Source organism: Amia ocellicauda, chromosome 9 (assembly GCF_036373705.1).
Source record: "Amia ocellicauda isolate fAmiCal2 chromosome 9, fAmiCal2.hap1, whole genome shotgun sequence".
NCBI lineage: Eukaryota > Metazoa > Chordata > Actinopteri > Amiiformes > Amiidae > Amia > Amia ocellicauda.
This window is the reverse complement of record NC_089858.1, coordinates 13,224,286-13,242,190: the sequence shown is the minus strand read 5'-3', so window position 1 is coordinate 13,242,190 and position 17,905 is coordinate 13,224,286. Positions and strand designations below refer to the sequence as shown.

At 45.5% G+C, this 17,905-nt stretch overlaps 1 protein-coding gene across 1 annotated transcript in view; it reads left to right on the top strand.

Annotated features, from left to right (window-relative positions):
* The window catches only part of LOC136758673 (collagen alpha-1(XI) chain-like), a 73,230-nt gene extending 55,789 nt beyond the window's left edge, over window positions 1-17,441 (top strand). The window contains exons 8-30 of the mRNA XM_066713240.1: window positions 2,546-2,590; window positions 3,035-3,154; window positions 5,160-5,198; window positions 5,347-5,400; window positions 5,750-5,803; window positions 6,415-6,522; window positions 6,721-6,774; window positions 8,081-8,134; window positions 8,724-8,768; window positions 9,048-9,101; window positions 9,535-9,579; window positions 10,095-10,148; window positions 10,525-10,569; window positions 10,702-10,755; window positions 13,112-13,156; window positions 13,317-13,370; window positions 13,638-13,682; window positions 13,828-13,881; window positions 14,051-14,158; window positions 14,441-14,494; window positions 14,683-14,736; window positions 14,999-15,043; window positions 15,622-17,441. Coding sequence (XP_066569337.1) covers window positions 2,546-2,590; window positions 3,035-3,154; window positions 5,160-5,198; window positions 5,347-5,400; window positions 5,750-5,803; window positions 6,415-6,522; window positions 6,721-6,774; window positions 8,081-8,134; window positions 8,724-8,768; window positions 9,048-9,101; window positions 9,535-9,579; window positions 10,095-10,148; window positions 10,525-10,569; window positions 10,702-10,755; window positions 13,112-13,156; window positions 13,317-13,370; window positions 13,638-13,682; window positions 13,828-13,881; window positions 14,051-14,158; window positions 14,441-14,494; window positions 14,683-14,736; window positions 14,999-15,043; window positions 15,622-15,840 — 1,503 coding nt within the window. The 3' untranslated portion in view covers window positions 15,841-17,441. The remainder of the gene's footprint in view (window positions 1-2,545; window positions 2,591-3,034; window positions 3,155-5,159; window positions 5,199-5,346; window positions 5,401-5,749; window positions 5,804-6,414; window positions 6,523-6,720; window positions 6,775-8,080; window positions 8,135-8,723; window positions 8,769-9,047; window positions 9,102-9,534; window positions 9,580-10,094; window positions 10,149-10,524; window positions 10,570-10,701; window positions 10,756-13,111; window positions 13,157-13,316; window positions 13,371-13,637; window positions 13,683-13,827; window positions 13,882-14,050; window positions 14,159-14,440; window positions 14,495-14,682; window positions 14,737-14,998; window positions 15,044-15,621) is intronic.
* Window positions 17,442-17,905: the final 464 nt, after the last annotated feature.

The following is a 17,905-nucleotide window of genomic DNA, read 5'->3' as shown; positions in this document are numbered from 1 at the left end:
CCTCAGTTCTTGACTTTTGGTTTTATTTATTCAGTTTCAGTTTGACAAAGAGCAGGAGAAATCGGAGCATGTCCACAATTTCAACGCTGAGAAGTTCTCAGTTCAATTTACGTGGCATTTCGGGAATGTGTTTTCTGTTGCTTTATTTTTACGTGTTCGAATTCAATGTGATCTGCAGGACAGCGCTGTTCTCCGACGTGCTCTGTTGACCCACAAAGCCTGAAACACATTTTTAGAACAGGTATCGATGAGGGGTGGAACGAGGGGTGGATGTATATGTGTAATGGAGGAGATGAGTCCTGCTTAATTTCTTAATGACTTGGTTAAGATGCACAACTATACTGATCACTGCCAATCTTGAGATTTAGGTGATTTGTGGAAAACTTTGGCTTAAGGCTCACATACAGTACTGATGAACACAGGGGGATTTGGAGGTATGTGCCTGAGCACTTCACAGGGTGAACTGGAATATCAGTGTTCCTCCTCAGAGTGTTGGGATCCTTCTGAAATTCCCACACAGCTGTTCCCATCATTGGATTCCCTGACAAGAAACAGCCCTGGCTCCCTGTTCCCTAGTGTTCTCCTGATAGAAGCTGTTATTCAGCATTCACAGATCATCATTCAGCAGGAACAACGGACACTAGTTTATTAGTGGAATTACATTTCAGCTTCCTTGTATTCACTGTACAGCATCTGCATGAGAGTTAGTGACTTTGCATGCCATTGGATGACTTGAAATGAAGTTAAAAATATGAATGTATTTATTTATCATTATTTTCATATACTGGATTGTTATAAAAGTATACAATTTCAAATAATTATTGTGAAAAAACATACATATTTCAATTGTTTTTTTTGTTCCTTCCTTGCTTTTTCCTTCCTCTAGATGTTTAGTAGGAGCTCTGTGGGTGACCCTGGCAAGTACTTGTGCATTAGAAATATGTAGTTTGATGACAATACATTTTTGAAATTGCATATTTTTGTTATAACAACCCTGAATATTAACATCTATATTCTTAATAAGGGGAGGTTTATATTCCAATACAGCTCAGTATATAAATGTCTAAGCTGGAATCACCAAATTCTTCACAGGGAACGGTACAAGCACTGGTAGCTTGGTTAGGCCTCACACCGACATTCCAGACGCGTTTGACAGTTGCTTTCCAAGCCACACAGTTCAATCACCCTCGCATTAATAAGAGGAGTTTTGATGTTGTGTAGCTGTAGACGGCTTTTATGTATCCCAGGGAACATACAGCTCTACATGGGACCTCCTGGGTGTGTTAACATGCTCAGACATGGAGCGTGGCACTTAACACTATGTAAGTAGACAGTTCATTGTAGGATCCCACCAAGATGAATGCAGACATGAAGAATACTTTTAAAGTCATTGATTCATGACAAAGGTGACGCATGTGCATGTTTATCTTTTAAACTTTCTCTTCTGAAGTGTGATTTTATTTTCACCGAGTGCGATCATCTTTGCTCCACAGAGGCAAAGGTCCTGACACAGTAGGGGCGGGGGCAAACATACAGAGCATGATTAATATAACAACAGAGGTGCATATTCACATCTTCATCTCTGCTGTCTCTCCTCTCCTTCTGAAATTGTTCTTCGTGGGAATGATGGAGAGCTTCCAGGAGGGCTAATTTGAAAATGTAATATTTGGTTTAGACAAGTGTCATAAAAGCTCAGTCCAGGGTTGCACTAATCTTGTGGTAGCACTTAATGGAGGGACACTGAAAATTGTTACACACACTGCATGGTTTTCTATACGACAGATTGCCTGACATCTTCAGAAAGCCCCATTTTTACATTCACAGCAGCGTTGAGTTACAGTGTCAGCGCGGTCTGTGACAGCGTGGGGCTGGGGTTAAGCCTGCTGCCTGACAGAAGCTGTGCACCTGATTTTGTATTTGTGCTTTAATTGCTTCCTCAGCCCTGAATGTTTTCCAGAAGAGCAACCCTCAGCAGCTGTTCACTCTCTCTCCCTTTCTCTGTCTCCCTCTTACTCTCTCTTTCTTTGTCACTCTCTTTCTGGGTTTATTGTCAGCACGCTTTAACTCAGGCAACCGCTCTCTCTCTTTCTCTCTTGGACTCTCTCTCATACATACATGCAGACACACACACTCCCTTGTCTGCCTATCAATTTTGCCCTCCCCATTAAAACAAAGAAAATAAGAGTATCAAACCCAGGTGGAATAGACTGTTTATATGTATAGTACAGCAACAATTGGTACATGTTATCTTCCTGGGAAAACAAATATTTACTTTTAATTTTGCTACTGTGGTTTGTAGAAACATGGAGAACCAGGCCCCCATGTGGCCCTGTGTAAAGACGTACCTCCTATTCCCTAAATTGCCACCTTCCTGACTGGCCCTGTGTTAAAGTACTGTACCCATTCTACTGTCAAGCTCATTTCCAGGAGTAGTGTTTTTGTACTGTGGAACTTGACTATTGTACAGAGTTGTATTTATTTGTTGGTGTGTTTGTTTATTTATTTATCTGTGTTTTGTATTTATTCATTTATTTATGTGCATCAGGGCTGTGCAGGACAGAGGGGCTACCCTGGATTTAAAGGCGACAAGGTAAAGAGGATGACTGTTGCTGCTGCCCAGAGGATGGAGAGACAGTGGTGTAGGCCAGTGTCAGAGATCTCTTTAAATCCAACATTAGCAACCCAGAAACTGCTTCTGCTTCACAGATAAGCGCTTGCATTAAGGAGCAAGTAACAGAAGACACTGTGCTGTGCATTGCAGTACTAGACTGGGCTATAATGCACTGTACTGTATAATGTCTTGCCCTCTCTGGGTGCAAGGCTGCTCACCACTACATTGAGGCCCTCCCTGAAGCCTTCCAATCATGCATGAGCGAATCTTAGGGATAGTGATGTAATGTTTTCTCACCATATTTTGATACTTTATTGTGAAAGGTGCTATATACACTATAATATGGCTGTTATTGTTGTTGTGGTCGTTCTTGTCATCGTTGTCGTTTTTACCCGTGTGCTGACTGCGGGTGTGTGTTTGCAGGGCATTCGGGGCATAATGGGCCGGACCGGGCCAACTGGTCAGCCGGGTCCCCCAGGACCAGCAGGGTTGCCCAGCCTGTACCTGTGGCGGAACACGGAGGAGGAATGGGCGGCGTTCCGGGTGAGTCCGAAACTTCACTTCTGGAACCACGGTGGTGTGGTTGCCCCCTGCTGTCATCATTCAAATACTGCATATCCAGCTGGCATCGGAAAACACGGAGAGATATTCACTATAACACTATAACTATGAATTATATCCTTAGTATACTTGCCCCACTTTAAGTCCAAACCCCAACCCTAGCCAAGACTTACATTTTAAGCTAAGCCCATGTGCATATATGTGCGATTCAGCAAACCAAGTAGAAACACAACCCCCAAACCTAACTACAGTTCACTGGGACTCTACCCCTGATCCCAGCCCAGACCAAAATGGAACCATAATCTTATCACTTATTTTAATTTCGGTGCCAAAGCGAACTAAATCACTCAATACTCAAGATTGACACCTAAATGTAACCTATGTAACATGCAAATGTACCCTGAACAGATGTTTTTGTTTTTTTGTTGTTTTATAAACTTACATTTTTTCTGAAACCTCCAAATCTTCAATTAACAATCAGTCAGCCCTAGGGCTCAATAATCATCAGTCTTTATTCTGTCCTGTGATACTCGAGTGAAGCAAAAACAAGAAAACTGGTCTGGATTATGGCATGTGAATCTGTCCTGACAATTTCTGCTTGGTTTATTCCGTCATCTGTCCTCATTTGTTCTTGTATATAAATATATATGTGTGTGTATATATAGGTACACATTTATTTATAGCAGAGCCTTACAGAGGAAAGTCTTCCAAGGCAGTGGGTGATAGCGGTGGCCATCACTGCTGTCTAATGCTGCGCTGCTCGGGCTATAAGTGGAAGATGCCACCCCCGGTTTCCCGGAAATTGCATCGGAGCAACACGCAAACTGGGCTGTGCAAGGCAGCCAAGCTGGCTGGAAGACTCGCCCCGTCGGTCTTCATAGCATTCTCATTAGGCTTCCTTTCATTCTATTTCTGAAAGTAAATTTCAGCTTTGTCAAAGACCACATCCATGAGCAAAGCCAGCATGCAGTAATTGAAAGCAGTTGCAGAGGGCAGTCACCAGTCAGGGCAGCTCTCTTCTCTACACAAGATACTCTGTTTCATTGAGTTGCATCAGAGCAGATTATTCACAGTAATGCTCGGAGTCTCGCCTGACTGCCCCGGCTCTGTGTTTCCTGTATGACCTATTTTAAGCACCGAACAGGTCGAGTGCAGAGTGCTCTGGCAAAGATGGACTCTTCCAAAGAATGAGATCTGGAAACATTCTGACGCCTGCGTCGGAATCAACCAGTTTTAAGATCGGTCATCCACACTTACAGGGCTTTAAAACTCTCCATGACTGTGATGAGACACCGGCCCCTGAGAAGCCAAGGAGCCCTTAAATAATTTTACAAGGGAAGCAGCACAGGAATCTCAGTCCGCCTTCCGCTCTGTACATAACGTAATCCAGAGAGAGATGAATGCATTGTTTGAGGGTCAGGCACTTGCCGGGGCATTGGCGATTACAGCCCACCACAGACACTGACTGGGTGTTTCCAGATGTGTCCTACCAGTCCTCTCTGGCTGCTGCAGAGTCCTGGGGGGCAGTCTGAGCGCTGCTGCTGGAGCCAGGTGTTGTGTTTGGAGGGGCATCGCCAGGGCAGGTGGTCAAACAGATGTTCAAACCCCCAAAGTGCTGGATTGAAAGGCAGAGGAAAATAAACGCATTCACCACCTCTCTGTGAACTAGGCTTTACAGCACAAAAGATTGCGCTGTTTTTATTTATTTATTTACTCGTTTATTTATTATTATTGTGTTTGTGTCCCATGGTTTATGTTTTATGGTAAACGGGAGGAAGGCAGCGTCCTGTGTCCCTCACCTGCGGTTCTATGGAGGGTTTACTGAGCCTCCTCCTCAGTCCTCCCTCTCCCACCTCCACCTTGCCCCAGTCTCTCTCATTCCCCCCTGTGTTTATGTCACAGCCTTCCTATTACATGCCAATACTATCTGACTTTTAGGGAATTCCTTATTATATATAACTTCTTGTGTGTTTTTGCTTTATTCCAGCAAACGTCATTCTTCCAGTTGCTGCAAGCGGGCTGGCCGGTAAGTACTGATCCGAGCGTGAGTGTGTGTGAGGGCAGGAGCATCAGCCATGAAGCTGAATGTGGACAATTGCCAGTCATGCTTGTGTGTCCATTCTGCGTCCGTGCTGTGTGCTGACTGTGCTCTCCTCTTTCCGAGTTGTTTTCAGAGGGAGCAGGGGCCTCCAGGACCAGCTGGCGAATTTGGGAAGCCAGGGCCCCCAGTAAGTGTCCACGCCGCCACCACACACTACTACAAAACACAGGCAAACACAGTGAGGCTCGAACAGATGCGCGCAGATGTGCACAATGATGCTCACAGGCGCACACAGACACAGTGCATGTGCTATGGTGTGCTATGGAGATATAGATTGGGCAATAACCCAATGTGACGGACACTTTCCATGTCATACATCTGCATTGCAGCTGAGCTCAGGTGTACGGATTTGTGAGACGGAATTAATTGTACAATGATTTATTTATTTATTTACAAACTTTAAAACCATTTAAAAAAATGTGACTTCTTAGTAACAGTGTTCCGGTAATACCTGATTTCTCCATCCTCTCCTCTAGGGTGTTCCTGGAGATCCCGGCGAGAGGGGGCTTCCTGGGCGCAGAGGCTATATGGTACTCCTATTTTATTTTATTTATAACAGGGTTTTCAATCTGAACTGGAACGGTGCTGCGGGGGCGTTTCATTGTCCATTTTATCAAAGTGACTGGAGTTTTAATCCTTCAAACAAAAAAAATTAACTGGTTCCATTCTATCCAAACTGTACAGATGCAGGTCGTGAATTATAAAACGCTGCTGTGGTTCTGCAGGCTATTCCAACTGATGTAACACATTGTCTCTCTGTCCCTCCAGGGCCTGGGCTTAAGCATGGGAGGAAATGAGCTGTAATTACACTTAACTCTCAACACATTTCGCTGCTGCCGCGACACTGCAGGCCTGACCATTTAGACAGCAGGAAATAATTACCCCAGACACTCTGCAACCCTCTGCCGCAGTGTGGCCTACCCCTCACAACCTGCCCTTCGACAGGCTAATTAATTTTCAGACTGTGCCCCAGTGGTGTGTAATAGTCAAACACCCTGACGGCTTGTCCTGCAGGACTGAGCATCTGGTGTCTCCAAGACAACCTTCCCAACTTCCTTCTTTCTCTCTCTCTCTCAAAGTGTCCCTCTGGTTCTGTGCGGGTGCTCTGCTCTTGACACTGCCTTCTCCATTCCCCCGGTAGGGCGACCCAGGTCTGAGGGGCGTGTCCGGCCAGGCTGGGTATCCGGGGTCAGATGGAGTTCACGGGGTCAACGGGTCTCCAGGGCCTCCGGGGATGCCAGGCCCACAGGTAAGGTCCAAGGTTGCCGGTGAGATTTGCGGACTCTCTGTGCCCTTCCATGTGTCCTATCGTCACGCAGCCGCTGAGGATGAGGAGTTTATCAAGTCTGGCCCTAAACAAGAGTGTAAATGATCATTCAACACCAAACCAACACATGGTTATTGTTTATGTTTGTGTCTTTGATTGTGTCTCATTCGTGTCTTTTAGGGCCCTAAGGGTTATAAAGGGGAAACGGGACACAAAGGAGAGAAGGGGGATGAGGTGAGTGAGGACGATCACTTTCTCCTTACAATCTGTACCTCCTCAGATCACCCATCGATGCGGAGAAGACAGCCAGAGCCCCACCCCATTTTCAATCTAAACTAAATCCAATTAGACTAAGATAAGATCTACACAAACCGCACCAGATAAGGGGTTCGGCAGTGGAAACGTCAGCCAGCCTTCATCTTCCTGTGTGGAAGAGTGTGTGGGAGAGGTTGCGGACATGCCTGTGATTCAGCAATGCCTCTCTGAATCTGCTCCCTCCACTGGCGGTGTTGGCGAGGTGGACTGTCTGCTGTGTGGAAGCGTGGTGCTGCAGGGCTCTGTGTGGCATGTGAACACGACACGAGCTCTCTGCTCCTGAGAGGAGTGCAGCTGTCCCACCGTCAGTTCGATCAGCTGCTCAGTTGCTCGTTGTCCCTGAAGCCTAATCTTAGGAACCCACAACAGTCCGCTTTAACTGTGTAGATTTGTCCAAATTCCAAGGTCCAGAGCCTTCACCTGTTGCCAGTCCTGAAATGTAACCATCTCTTAATTTCTTCACGCAGACAGTCTTTACTTCACTTTATTTAAATCTCTATATCATGTATTTCCAAAAACCTCAAACCTGCACACCTTTCTTTATGCTTGTGCATGCTTTGAATTGAAAACCCCCTCTGTCTGCAAACGTCCACTCTCTCAAGACTGAGGGGATTCAGTTCCCGGTGTTGGCTATATTGTTATATAGGTCAATAATTGATAACTTCCAGAGCGGGAATTCACAGGCACAGAGTCTCCAGAGATTGTATGAAGCTCATTACTGCAGCACCTCACCACCGCTCTCCCCCTTCCAGTATGTGAGCTATTCCAGTTATCTGGATTTAACCAGTTTACTTAGCTCAGAGCTCAATCTCTTTATTACTGCTTTAGTCATTGTATTAAAGACACTTTAATCACAGGATTTATCTGAAAAGCAACTACCTTCCATCTTAAATGATCTATTTATTTTTTTATTTATTTAATTTACTTATTTATACTTGCCTCCTATGACATGCTCCTGTCCCCTATGACACCACGCTTGTCCCCATATGACATGCCCCCGTCCTCTACGCCCCTGCCCATCCCCATTCAACACGCCCCCTGTCCCTACGATACGCCATTGCTGTCTATGACATTTTAACGACATACATACACTACTACTATGGGTGAAGTAAGAAGTGTTCTTGAAAATGTCGGCATTTGTTTAAAGTTTGCAAATTGAAACAGGGAAGTATTTCAAGGTGGATTTAATAATTTTGTCTGTTTTTTTAATTTTTTAATTTTGAAGGGTTTCTTTGGAGAAACAGGGCCCCCTGGAGACAAAGGGGAGAAAGGCAAGAAGGTAATTAAATTGTTAACGGATTAACCTTGTTCTGCTATAGCTAGTGACAAAACACAGTGAGACACCCGAGAAATATGATTAAATGGAGTCGGACTGCATTATGGGAGCCTGCACCAGTCCAATGACTGTATCAGTGTTTCAACAGTATAACCCAATACAATGTAAACTCAGAGGTAGTCAATCTTTCAATGAACAAGTGTAACTGTACCCAGTGAATTAAAGGAAAGTTCACTCTTCTCAGGAAGATAATCCAATGCTGCCCTCTGTTGTTCAGAAGGAAGTACAGCAGTTAAACATGCAGTGAGAGTGCTATACAGTGAATACAGTGTAGAACCTTCACTACGAAGGTTATTTATGTTGTTATTATTAGACTTATTATTTTTGTAAACCTGACAAAACAAGCTGCTATTTTTCACACCCCTCTAAAAGACAGCGTGTGGGAGTGGGTGAATACAGAAATGTATCCTCCTCAGTGTTTAAGAGAATCTCTGTGACAAAACAGTGTTTTTCTGAATGCAAGAAAAAAAAACAGCCTCTTTCGCTGCTGGATTGGCGAGTGACGTTTTACCTGTTTGTATCTCTCTCTCAGGGGTCAGAGGGCGAGGCTGGGCTGCCGGGTCCTGTGGGTCTGCCTGTGAGTTGACAGTCTCTTTGTCCGTCTCTATGTCTGTCTCTATGCCTCGCTGTCCCCACCTGCCATCTGTCTGTCTGTTATTTAAACCAAAGGAATAACATCTAGACCCTGCCCTCAACATAAAGCCCTTGACCTAGCTTCTGAAGCTTTTAACGGTCTCCTCCTGCATGTTGACCTCTCTACTTCATGTCCAGTTTATTCTATGCCTTGTGCCAAGTTCCTCCACTGTGCTGTCTATAATAATCTCCCTCTTGTCCATCTCCTCATATTCTACTCCAGGGCCCACAGGGCAACAGAGGGCCACCAGGATTGCAAGGGCCACTGGGACAACCTGTGAGTAACCATGACTGTTTCTTTACCAGGTCAAGCATGAACTTATATACATGTAGTGTGTCTGTGTAGTACAGCGGACCACATGGCCAGGCAGGATGTCTGAACCATGTTGCAAACTTGAAATCAGCACACCTTATGAATGAGTTGCACTGTGGGGGATGCCTAAACCTTGTGAGATCTTGTTTGTGGTGTTTTAAAAAAAAAAAGCCTGAAACTGACCCTATGAGGGGGATGTGCTTGTCACTTTAATTTGTTTGTTTGTTTTTCACGACCTACCTTGTTTCGTGTAGAACAGTTAAGCAGTGCATCAAGTTCAGTGGCCAACATGAATGGGGCAGAAGTGTTCATGTGTGCAGTCCTGTGGAAACAATATTGAGTGACCCTATGTATGTCTGTGTGTGCGTGTGTGTGCGTGTGTGCATTTTTCTTCCAGGGGGAGTGTGGCGCAGTGGGACCAGGCGGCCCCCCAGGGGTTATGGTGAGTGCAGTGCAGTGCGACGAGGCGAGTTCAGGGGGTTCAGGGTAGGAGCACACTGTGCGTTTGATCTCCAGACACAGTGAAGGCAGGGTGGGGGATTGGGGGATTGTGAGTCGGGGAGTGACACACATGGTTTGCAGGGGCCTCTAGTTGATGGATAAAATGTGCTGTACATTTTTCTTGGCTCTCAGAGGAATTGTGGATAATTTTAAAATAATAATAGACACCAGCTGACTCAGTCCACTTTGCTGACCTAAGGCTACTCCCGGCAGAATCAGATCTTAGTTATAGACTTCTGGTTCTGGATTCAGGCACATCAGCTCTAACCTACTGCAGTCCTCATCACCTCTGTCCGGCTAAATATATTCATCAGTTGGATCAATGAATGCAGTAAGACAGCAGTGTTGCAGAGTTTTGTGTGACAGTGATGCGTTTCTTCATCCTGTCTTTCTGTGCTATCTGTTTTGCTTGTCCTCTCCTGTACTGTCTGTCCTGTACCTCTGTCCTGTCTGTAGGGAGCAGCAGGCCCGACAGGAGATGTGGGCGTCCAGGGTGTCAACGGCTCCCAGGTGAGTGAGCTGCCCCAACAGCTGTCGGGGGGGGAAAGAGGGGCAACAACACTGGGTCACCCTGTAACACATGGCTGTAAATTCCTAATGGATGAATGTGTGAGTGTCATAGGAATGATATCCCCATACTGGCTCAGCTCTGATGCTAATCCCACGCATTAGCCTCTAATATTCGACCCTAGTCTGTAGCCCTGAACCCTGAACCCTCACCTGATCTGTCATTCATGCGATTTACATCAGAGCTCGGAGGAAGTGCAACCAGACGGGATTCAAACATTAATTCATTGGGAATTGGCGGCCATGATGTGAGCGCACTGTGCAGAATGGCTTGCTCTTTTTTGTTCCCCTAACATTAATATTTCACTGTGCCTTGCAGGGGGAGTCGGGTCCTGCTGGTGCAGCTGGTCCCCGGGGTCCCCAGGTGAGAGCATGCCGTGCAACACATCTGCGCCCCTTTCAAAACACCCACCTTTTTCAAGCTCAGCCATCCTGCATCCTGCCTGTGGTCTTCATCCTCTCTGTGTGTTTTTTGTTTTTCTCTCAAAACCCACAGGGTCCTCAAGGTTTGCAGGGAGTGAGGGGCCCTCCTGGGGGTAGGGGGCATCAGGTGAGTCTTTTCACCGCAACCGGGCTACCTAAGCCAGTTAAACTGTCCAGAGTGCAGGCAGCAAAGGATCCACATGTCTATAATAGGTGGAGGTGGTGGCTAGTGTTTTCCATTCACAGGTAAAGAGATTAGGTAGCCACTAGACAGACTCGATACTTCTAATATCATTTGACATCACAAATCAAGGACAATGTGATTTAGGCCGACCTTGTGGTTTGGGCTTGTTCTCACTTGACACATGGGTGTGGGATATACACTCACCTAAAGGATTATTAGGAACACCTGTTCAATTTGTCATTAATGCAATTATCTAACCAACCAATCACATGGCAGTTGCTTCAATGCATTTAGGGGTGTGGTCCTGGTCAAGACAATCTCCTGAACTCCAAACTGAATGTCTGAATGGGAAAGAAAGGTGATTTAAGCAATTTTGAGCGTGGCATGGTTGTTGGTGCCAGACGGGCCGGTCTGAGTATTTCACAATCTGCTCAATTACTGGGATTTTCACGCACAACCATTTCTAGGGTTTACAAAGAATGGTGTGAAAAGGGAAAAACATCCAGTATGCGGCAGTCCTGTGGGCGAAAATGCCTTGTTGATGCTAGAGGTCAGAGTGGGCCGACTGATTCAAGCTGATAGAAGAGCAACTTTGACTGAAATAACCACTCGTTACAACCAAGGTATGCAGCAAAGCATTTGTGAAGCCACAACACGTACAACCTTGAGGCGGATGGGCTACAACAGCAGAAGACCCCACCGGGTACCACTCATCTCCACTACAAATAGGAAAAAGAGGCTACAATTTGCACAAGCTCACCAAAATTGGACAGTTGAAGACTGGAAAAATGTTGCCTGGTCTGATGAGTCTCGATTTCTGTTGAGACATTCAGATGGTAGAGTCAGAATTTGGCGTAAACAGAATGAGAACATGGATCCATCATGCCTTGTTACCACTGTGCAGGCTGGTGGTGGTGGTGTAATGGTGTGGGGGATGTTTTCTTGGCACACTTTAGGCCCCTTAGTGCCAATTGGGCATCGTTTAAATGCCACGGCCTACCTGAGCATTGTTTCTGACCATGTCCATCCCTTTATGACCACCATGTACCCATCCTCTGATGGCTACTTCCAGCAGGATAATGCACCATGTCACAAAGGTCGAATCACTTCAAATTGGTTTCTTGAACATGACAATGAGTTCACTGTACTAAACTGGCCCCCACAGTCACCAGATCTCAACCCAATAGAGCATCTTTGGGATGTGGTGGAACGGGAGCTTCGTGCCCTGGATGTGCATCCCACAAATCTCCATCAACTGCAAGATGCTATCCTATCAATATGGGCCAACATTTCTAAAGAATGCTTTCAGCACCTTGTTGAATCAATGCCACGTAGAATTAAGGCAGTTCTGAAGGCGAAAGGGGGTCAAACACAGTATTAGTATGGTGTTCCTAATAATCCTTTAGGTGAGTGTACATTGATATGCCTCCCAGCAATATATATTGTGCAATGGATTTGTGAGCACCCTGCAATGATTTGTTTCTGGCAAGTGTTTGAGGTTCAAGGAGAGGGAGATAACTCAGCTCCAGTCAGAATCTGTGCAGAAGCTGCAACAGTACAGGGCACATGAGTTCACACTGGTTACTGATTGTAAGCCAACATTAATAAAACACACAAAACACATTATTTTCCTGGCCTTTGGGAAGTGCCAGACTGATCGTGAGGCGGGCAGGCCAGCCAGAGTACAGAGGTTCCTGAGCTGAGGGTGGCGGGCTGGTGAGCTGGCTGCCCCCTTCACCCTGCCGCCATCCCTGCCTCTCCGGCATGCTGCTCATACTCCACACCACAGCTGTTGTGGTGCAGTTGAGACCATGAAGTCTGGCTGCGATGACAGATTAGTTTTGTGTGACTGCCCTGCTCCTTGTGTCTGAGAACTCCTGCCCCTCCAGAGAATCACCTCAGACTCTCTTGATTTTGAAATGATAGGATTTCCGTTCACTTAGAAAAACACACACGTCTATCTATATTTGATTTTTTCCCCTTCTTTTCTCACATGGCTCAGATTTACTGTAATTTAGCCATTTAGCCTTTAGATTTGGATCTTAGAGTCTCGTCTAAAACGTGTGTGTGTGCCAGCTGTGTGTGTGATTGTTTGAATTGTGATTTTGCAATAGTGCAATTTTGCATGTTTTGTGTGTGTGTTGGATTGCAAACAAAAAAAATCAAGCACGCCCCACCCCCCAAGAGCTTCTCACAAGGGTAGTGTGTGCAGGTTGGGGCCCCCCCGCTCAGGATTCAAAGCACACCACAGGTGCAGCACAGTACAGTCTATGACAACCACGTGTCTCTCTTCCTCCAGGGACGGCCAGGGCAAGACGGGCTCCCTGGTCCAAAAGGGGACACAGTAAGTTCTGAAGTTTTAGTCCAGTTTCCTTTTTCCTTTAAAAATACAGCACTTTTGGTGCTGTGTGCCTTTGGGTATTACTTAAAATAATAAAAAGAATAAATAAGAATAAAAAGTAATACAAATAATGAATTATGTCCTTTTGTCCCCCACACTCCAGGGCAAGATGGGGCCTGTGGGAGACATCGGAGCCCACGGACTCGAGGGCCCCAATGTGAGTAGAGCCCTGCTCTGCACTCATCACTGTGATGGGAGAGGCTGGGGCCACCATGTGTCTGCAGCCCGCCCCTTTGACACATGTGTTTCATATTAGTTATTGCCAAGTGGTTTAGCAACCGAGTTAACCTCCACACTGTCAGATTGATTTAAGATTGCAGGATATAGAGCCATTGTCATATAATATGAAGCCTACAGATTGATTCTAACTGTACTTTCTCTCTCTCTCTCTTTCTCTACGCCCCCCCACCCCTCTCTGCCCCAGGGCTTCATTGGTCTGCCAGGGTTGAAGGGGATCCCAGGTAGCAGAGTAAGATCTTCACTCTTCTGTTCTTGTTGCTTTTGATTCAACTCATTTGCTGCATGTATGTGGGGGGTGGGGGAGGGTTCTGTCAGGCAAGCTGAGCATTGAGCCGCCCTGTGTGTCACACGTCTGAGCAGTGCTGTGTCCACAGGGGAGCAGTGCCCCCGATGGGGAGAAGGGAGATGCTGGCCAGAAAGGAGAACGGGTGAGTCTACTCAGCTCATATATTTCATTTATTAACTTTAATTCAATTAAATACCATGTTTTTTTGTCAGAATTGCTACCAGTACTGCTGAGCTCAGAATAACTTGTATGTGCTGTCCCTCCTCACTGTGTTGACCTCTCTCTCTCACCCCCACTCTCTCTTTCTATAGGGCATCCAAGGTCCTCCTGGGATCAAAGGTCCTTCGGGAGTCAGAGGTCAAAGCGGTTTCCCAGGATTCCCTGGGGCGAAGGGTCAGGCTGGTCCCTGGGGGATCCAGGTACCTATCTGTGTTTTATGAGGTCCTTCCATTTGTTCCTGTACAAATTCTCTCACTGTTGTTGAACATGAGCCTCTATTAGCGACCGGGATGCTGAGTGTTATGGTGGTCTGAAGAGGAGAGGTTGTTTTTCCAGCGTAATTCATCTGTGGTGTGTCAGCAGGTTAGAAATGATGTGCACACCAGTCCCATCCCGTATCTTGAGCTGCGAATTCTTAATGATTTTCGTTTTTTTGTCTTTTCCGTCTTTTTTTGTTTTGGTTTTTTTGCGGTTTTCTCTAGGGTGAAGTTGGAGACACTGGCCTCCCAGGAACAAGTGGCACCCCAGGGCCCAAGGTGAGAGTTCCTATTTTGCAGTCTCACGTGCGGGGGGTGAGGTGGGACATGGATGGGAGATGAGGAGCGGATGGATTTGTGATCACTAGTGTCATTTATTAGCAGAAGATGGGTTTGCGGGGTTGTCTGTGCACTTATTTCTGTCCCCATAACGCTGCCTAAGCCTAAGCCTTGTGGTTTCATTTCAGGGAAACAGGGGAGCAGACGGCCCAACAGGGAAGCTAGGCCAAAAGGGACCAAGGGTAAGTACTGAGGAAAGAGGGGTGAGGTGTCAGAGGTCAGGGCAATAAGGCTGCCCGCCCCCCACACTGTTTCACAGGAACCCCGCTCGAACATTACAGTAATAATTTCATAATTTAGTTAATATAATGGTAAAGTAACTTGGTAAAGTAACTTGGCTGCAAAATGTTTGAATTTTTGAGTGGAAGGCGAAGAGGTGACGAGAAGCCCTAGCAAATTCTCTCTCTCTCTCTCTCTCTCTCTCTCTCTCTCTCTCTCTCTCAGGGCCGTATGGGACAGCGTGGTCTTGCTGGTATACCAGGAGTGCCGGTAAGTGGTTAAAAAGTGGGAAGCAAAATCAACAGTGGAACAGAATACAGTACAGTACCGCCTAATTAAATACAATACAGTATATTACAATCTCAGTAACAGTGTTACTGAATTCAGCATAGAACATTTCTCAGGGCTCTTTCCAGCACAGACAAATATTGGAACTTTGAAAATGTCTATTGGTTTGCTAAGAAGTATATTGAGCACTGTTTATAACTATTGCACACGGAAAATGAGTATATCTATCTGTTTTCACATGCATGGCTAGTTACATGCACACTTACATGTGTCATTTCCCCTATAGAGAATGAGTTGATTTACATCTGGCTCTTAGTACAGCTGTCCCAGTTGTGTATTTAAAGTGATGGATGTGTCAACTCCTCATCTGGACTTTTTGTGTCCCGGTGTCTCCATGTCCATGTCTGCATGCATGTGTAATTGTCTGTGTGTGTGTCTCTGTATGTGTGTTTTTGTGTGTTCATGCTTGTTGATTGGTGTTTGTGTTTGTGTGTGTGCACACATATGTCCTTGTATGGATGTGTATTTGTGCGTGTGTGTTTATGTGTGTCTCGTGACAGGGTCTGCAAGGCCTGCCAGGAACAGAGGGACCAGAAGGAAAGCCTGGTACACAGGTTCCCATTCTATACCTTTTAATACAATGGTTACTGTGTCTGTACTGTCTGTTGCACGTCCAGCGCTCGGCTTGTGGGGAATGGGTGTGGAGAGCAGCTCAGCCTTCCTGGTTGTTTGATGGTTTCGCTCCTGTAAACACAGAGGGGAGGGAGGATGGGAGATAGAGAGAGCACCTAGAGACATTAAATGTTTATAAGGGCCTGTGATATATACACTAGTATTCAAAAGTTTGGGATCACTTAGAAATGAAAACCTACATGACATGAGTTTGAATAGGAAATATAGCAAAATGAATAGGACATATAGTCATTGACAAGGTTAGAAATAATGATTTTTAATTGAAATAATAATTGTGTCCTTCAAACTTTCATCAAAGAATCCTCCATTCACAGCAATTATAGCCTTGCAGACCTCTGGCATTTGTTGAGGTAATCTGAGGAGATTTCACCCCATGCTTCCTGAAGCACCTCCCACAAGTTGGATTGGCTTGATGGGCACTTCTTACTTACCATACGGTCAAGCTGCTCCCACAACAGCTCAATAGGGTTGAGATCCGGTGACTGTGCTGGCCACTCCATTATAGACAGAATACCAGCTGACTGCTTCTTCCCTAAATAGTTCTTGAATAGTTTGGAGCTGTGCTTTGGGTCATTGTCCTGTTGTAGGAGGAAATTGGCTCCAATCAAGCACCGTCCACAGGGTATGGCATGGCGTTTCAAAATGGAGTGATAGCCTTCCTTCTTCAAGATCCCTTTTATTCTGTACAAATCTCCCACTTTACCACCACCAAAGCACCCCCAGACCATCACATTGCCTCCACCATGCTTGACAGATGGCATCAAGCACTCCTCCAGCATCTTTTCATTTGGTCTGTGTCTCACAAATGTTCTTCTTTGTGATCCGAACACCTCAAACTTAGATTCGTCTGTCCATTACAGTTTTCTCCAATCTTCCTCTGTCCAGTGTCTGTGTTTTTTGCCCATCTTAATCTTTTCTTTTTATTGGCCAGTCTGAGATATGGCTTTTTCTTTGCAACTCTGCCTAGAAGGCCAGCATCCCAGAGTCGCCTCGTCACTTGACGTTGAGGCTGGTGTTTTGCGGGTACTATTTAATGAAGCTGCCAGTTGAGGACCTGTGAGGCATCTGTTTCTCAAACTAGACACTCTAATGTATTTGTCCTCTTGCTCAGTTGTGCACCGGGGCCTCCCACTCCTCTTTCTATTCTGTTTAGAGCCAGTTTGCGCTGTTCTGTGAAGGGAGTAGTGCACAGCGTTGTACGAGATCATCAGTTTCTTGGCAATTTCTCGCACAGAATAGCCTTCATTTCTCAGAACAAGAACAGACTGATGAGTTTCAGAAGAAAGTTCTTTGTTTCTGGTCATTTTCATCCTATAATTGAACCCACAATTGCTGATGCTCCAGATACTCAACTAGTCTAACGAAGGCCAGTTTTATTGCTTCTTTAATCAGCACAACAGTTTTCAGCTGTGCTAACATAATTGCAAAAGGGTTTTCTAATGAACAATTAGCCTTTTAAAATGATACATTTGGATTAGCAAACTCAACGTGCCATTGGAACACAGGACTGATGGTTGCTGATAATGGGCCTCTGTACGTCTATGTAGATATTCCATTACAAATCGTCCATTTCCAGCTACAATAGTCATTTACAACATTGACAATGTTTAAACTGTATTTCTGATCAATTTGTTATTTGAATGGACAAAAAAAATGCTTTTCTTTCAAAAACAAGGACATTTCTAAGTGACCCCGAATTAATAATAATAATAATAATAATAATATTATTTAATACATATAAAAAACTTTCAAACATCATAATGGGCAGGTAATGAAGGGTTAATGTTAAATCAATAACCACAAAATCGCTGTTGTATCACAAAGGCCAATGTGTGTCATAAAAGCACAGAGGAACAGATCAACATCGGTGATTCTCCTCGGCGACTCCCAGTGGTGTCCTGGACATTCGTTCCAGACTAGCTGAGACCCCAGGACACTGCAGGGGGGTTCACAACCCTACAGGGGCTTGCTTACACCTTTTCTAGCCTCTAGTTGAACACCTCTGCTTCTTTGCTGTCGTTTGTTTTGTTACCGGCAAATGAGCTCTTGGCACAAGAGCCCGATTTGTGTTGTGCAGTAGCGCAGTGGCGCGGCGGTGGCGGCTGACTGCTGTTCTCTTCGGCAGGGGGCTGTGGGGACGCCGGGGGGAGC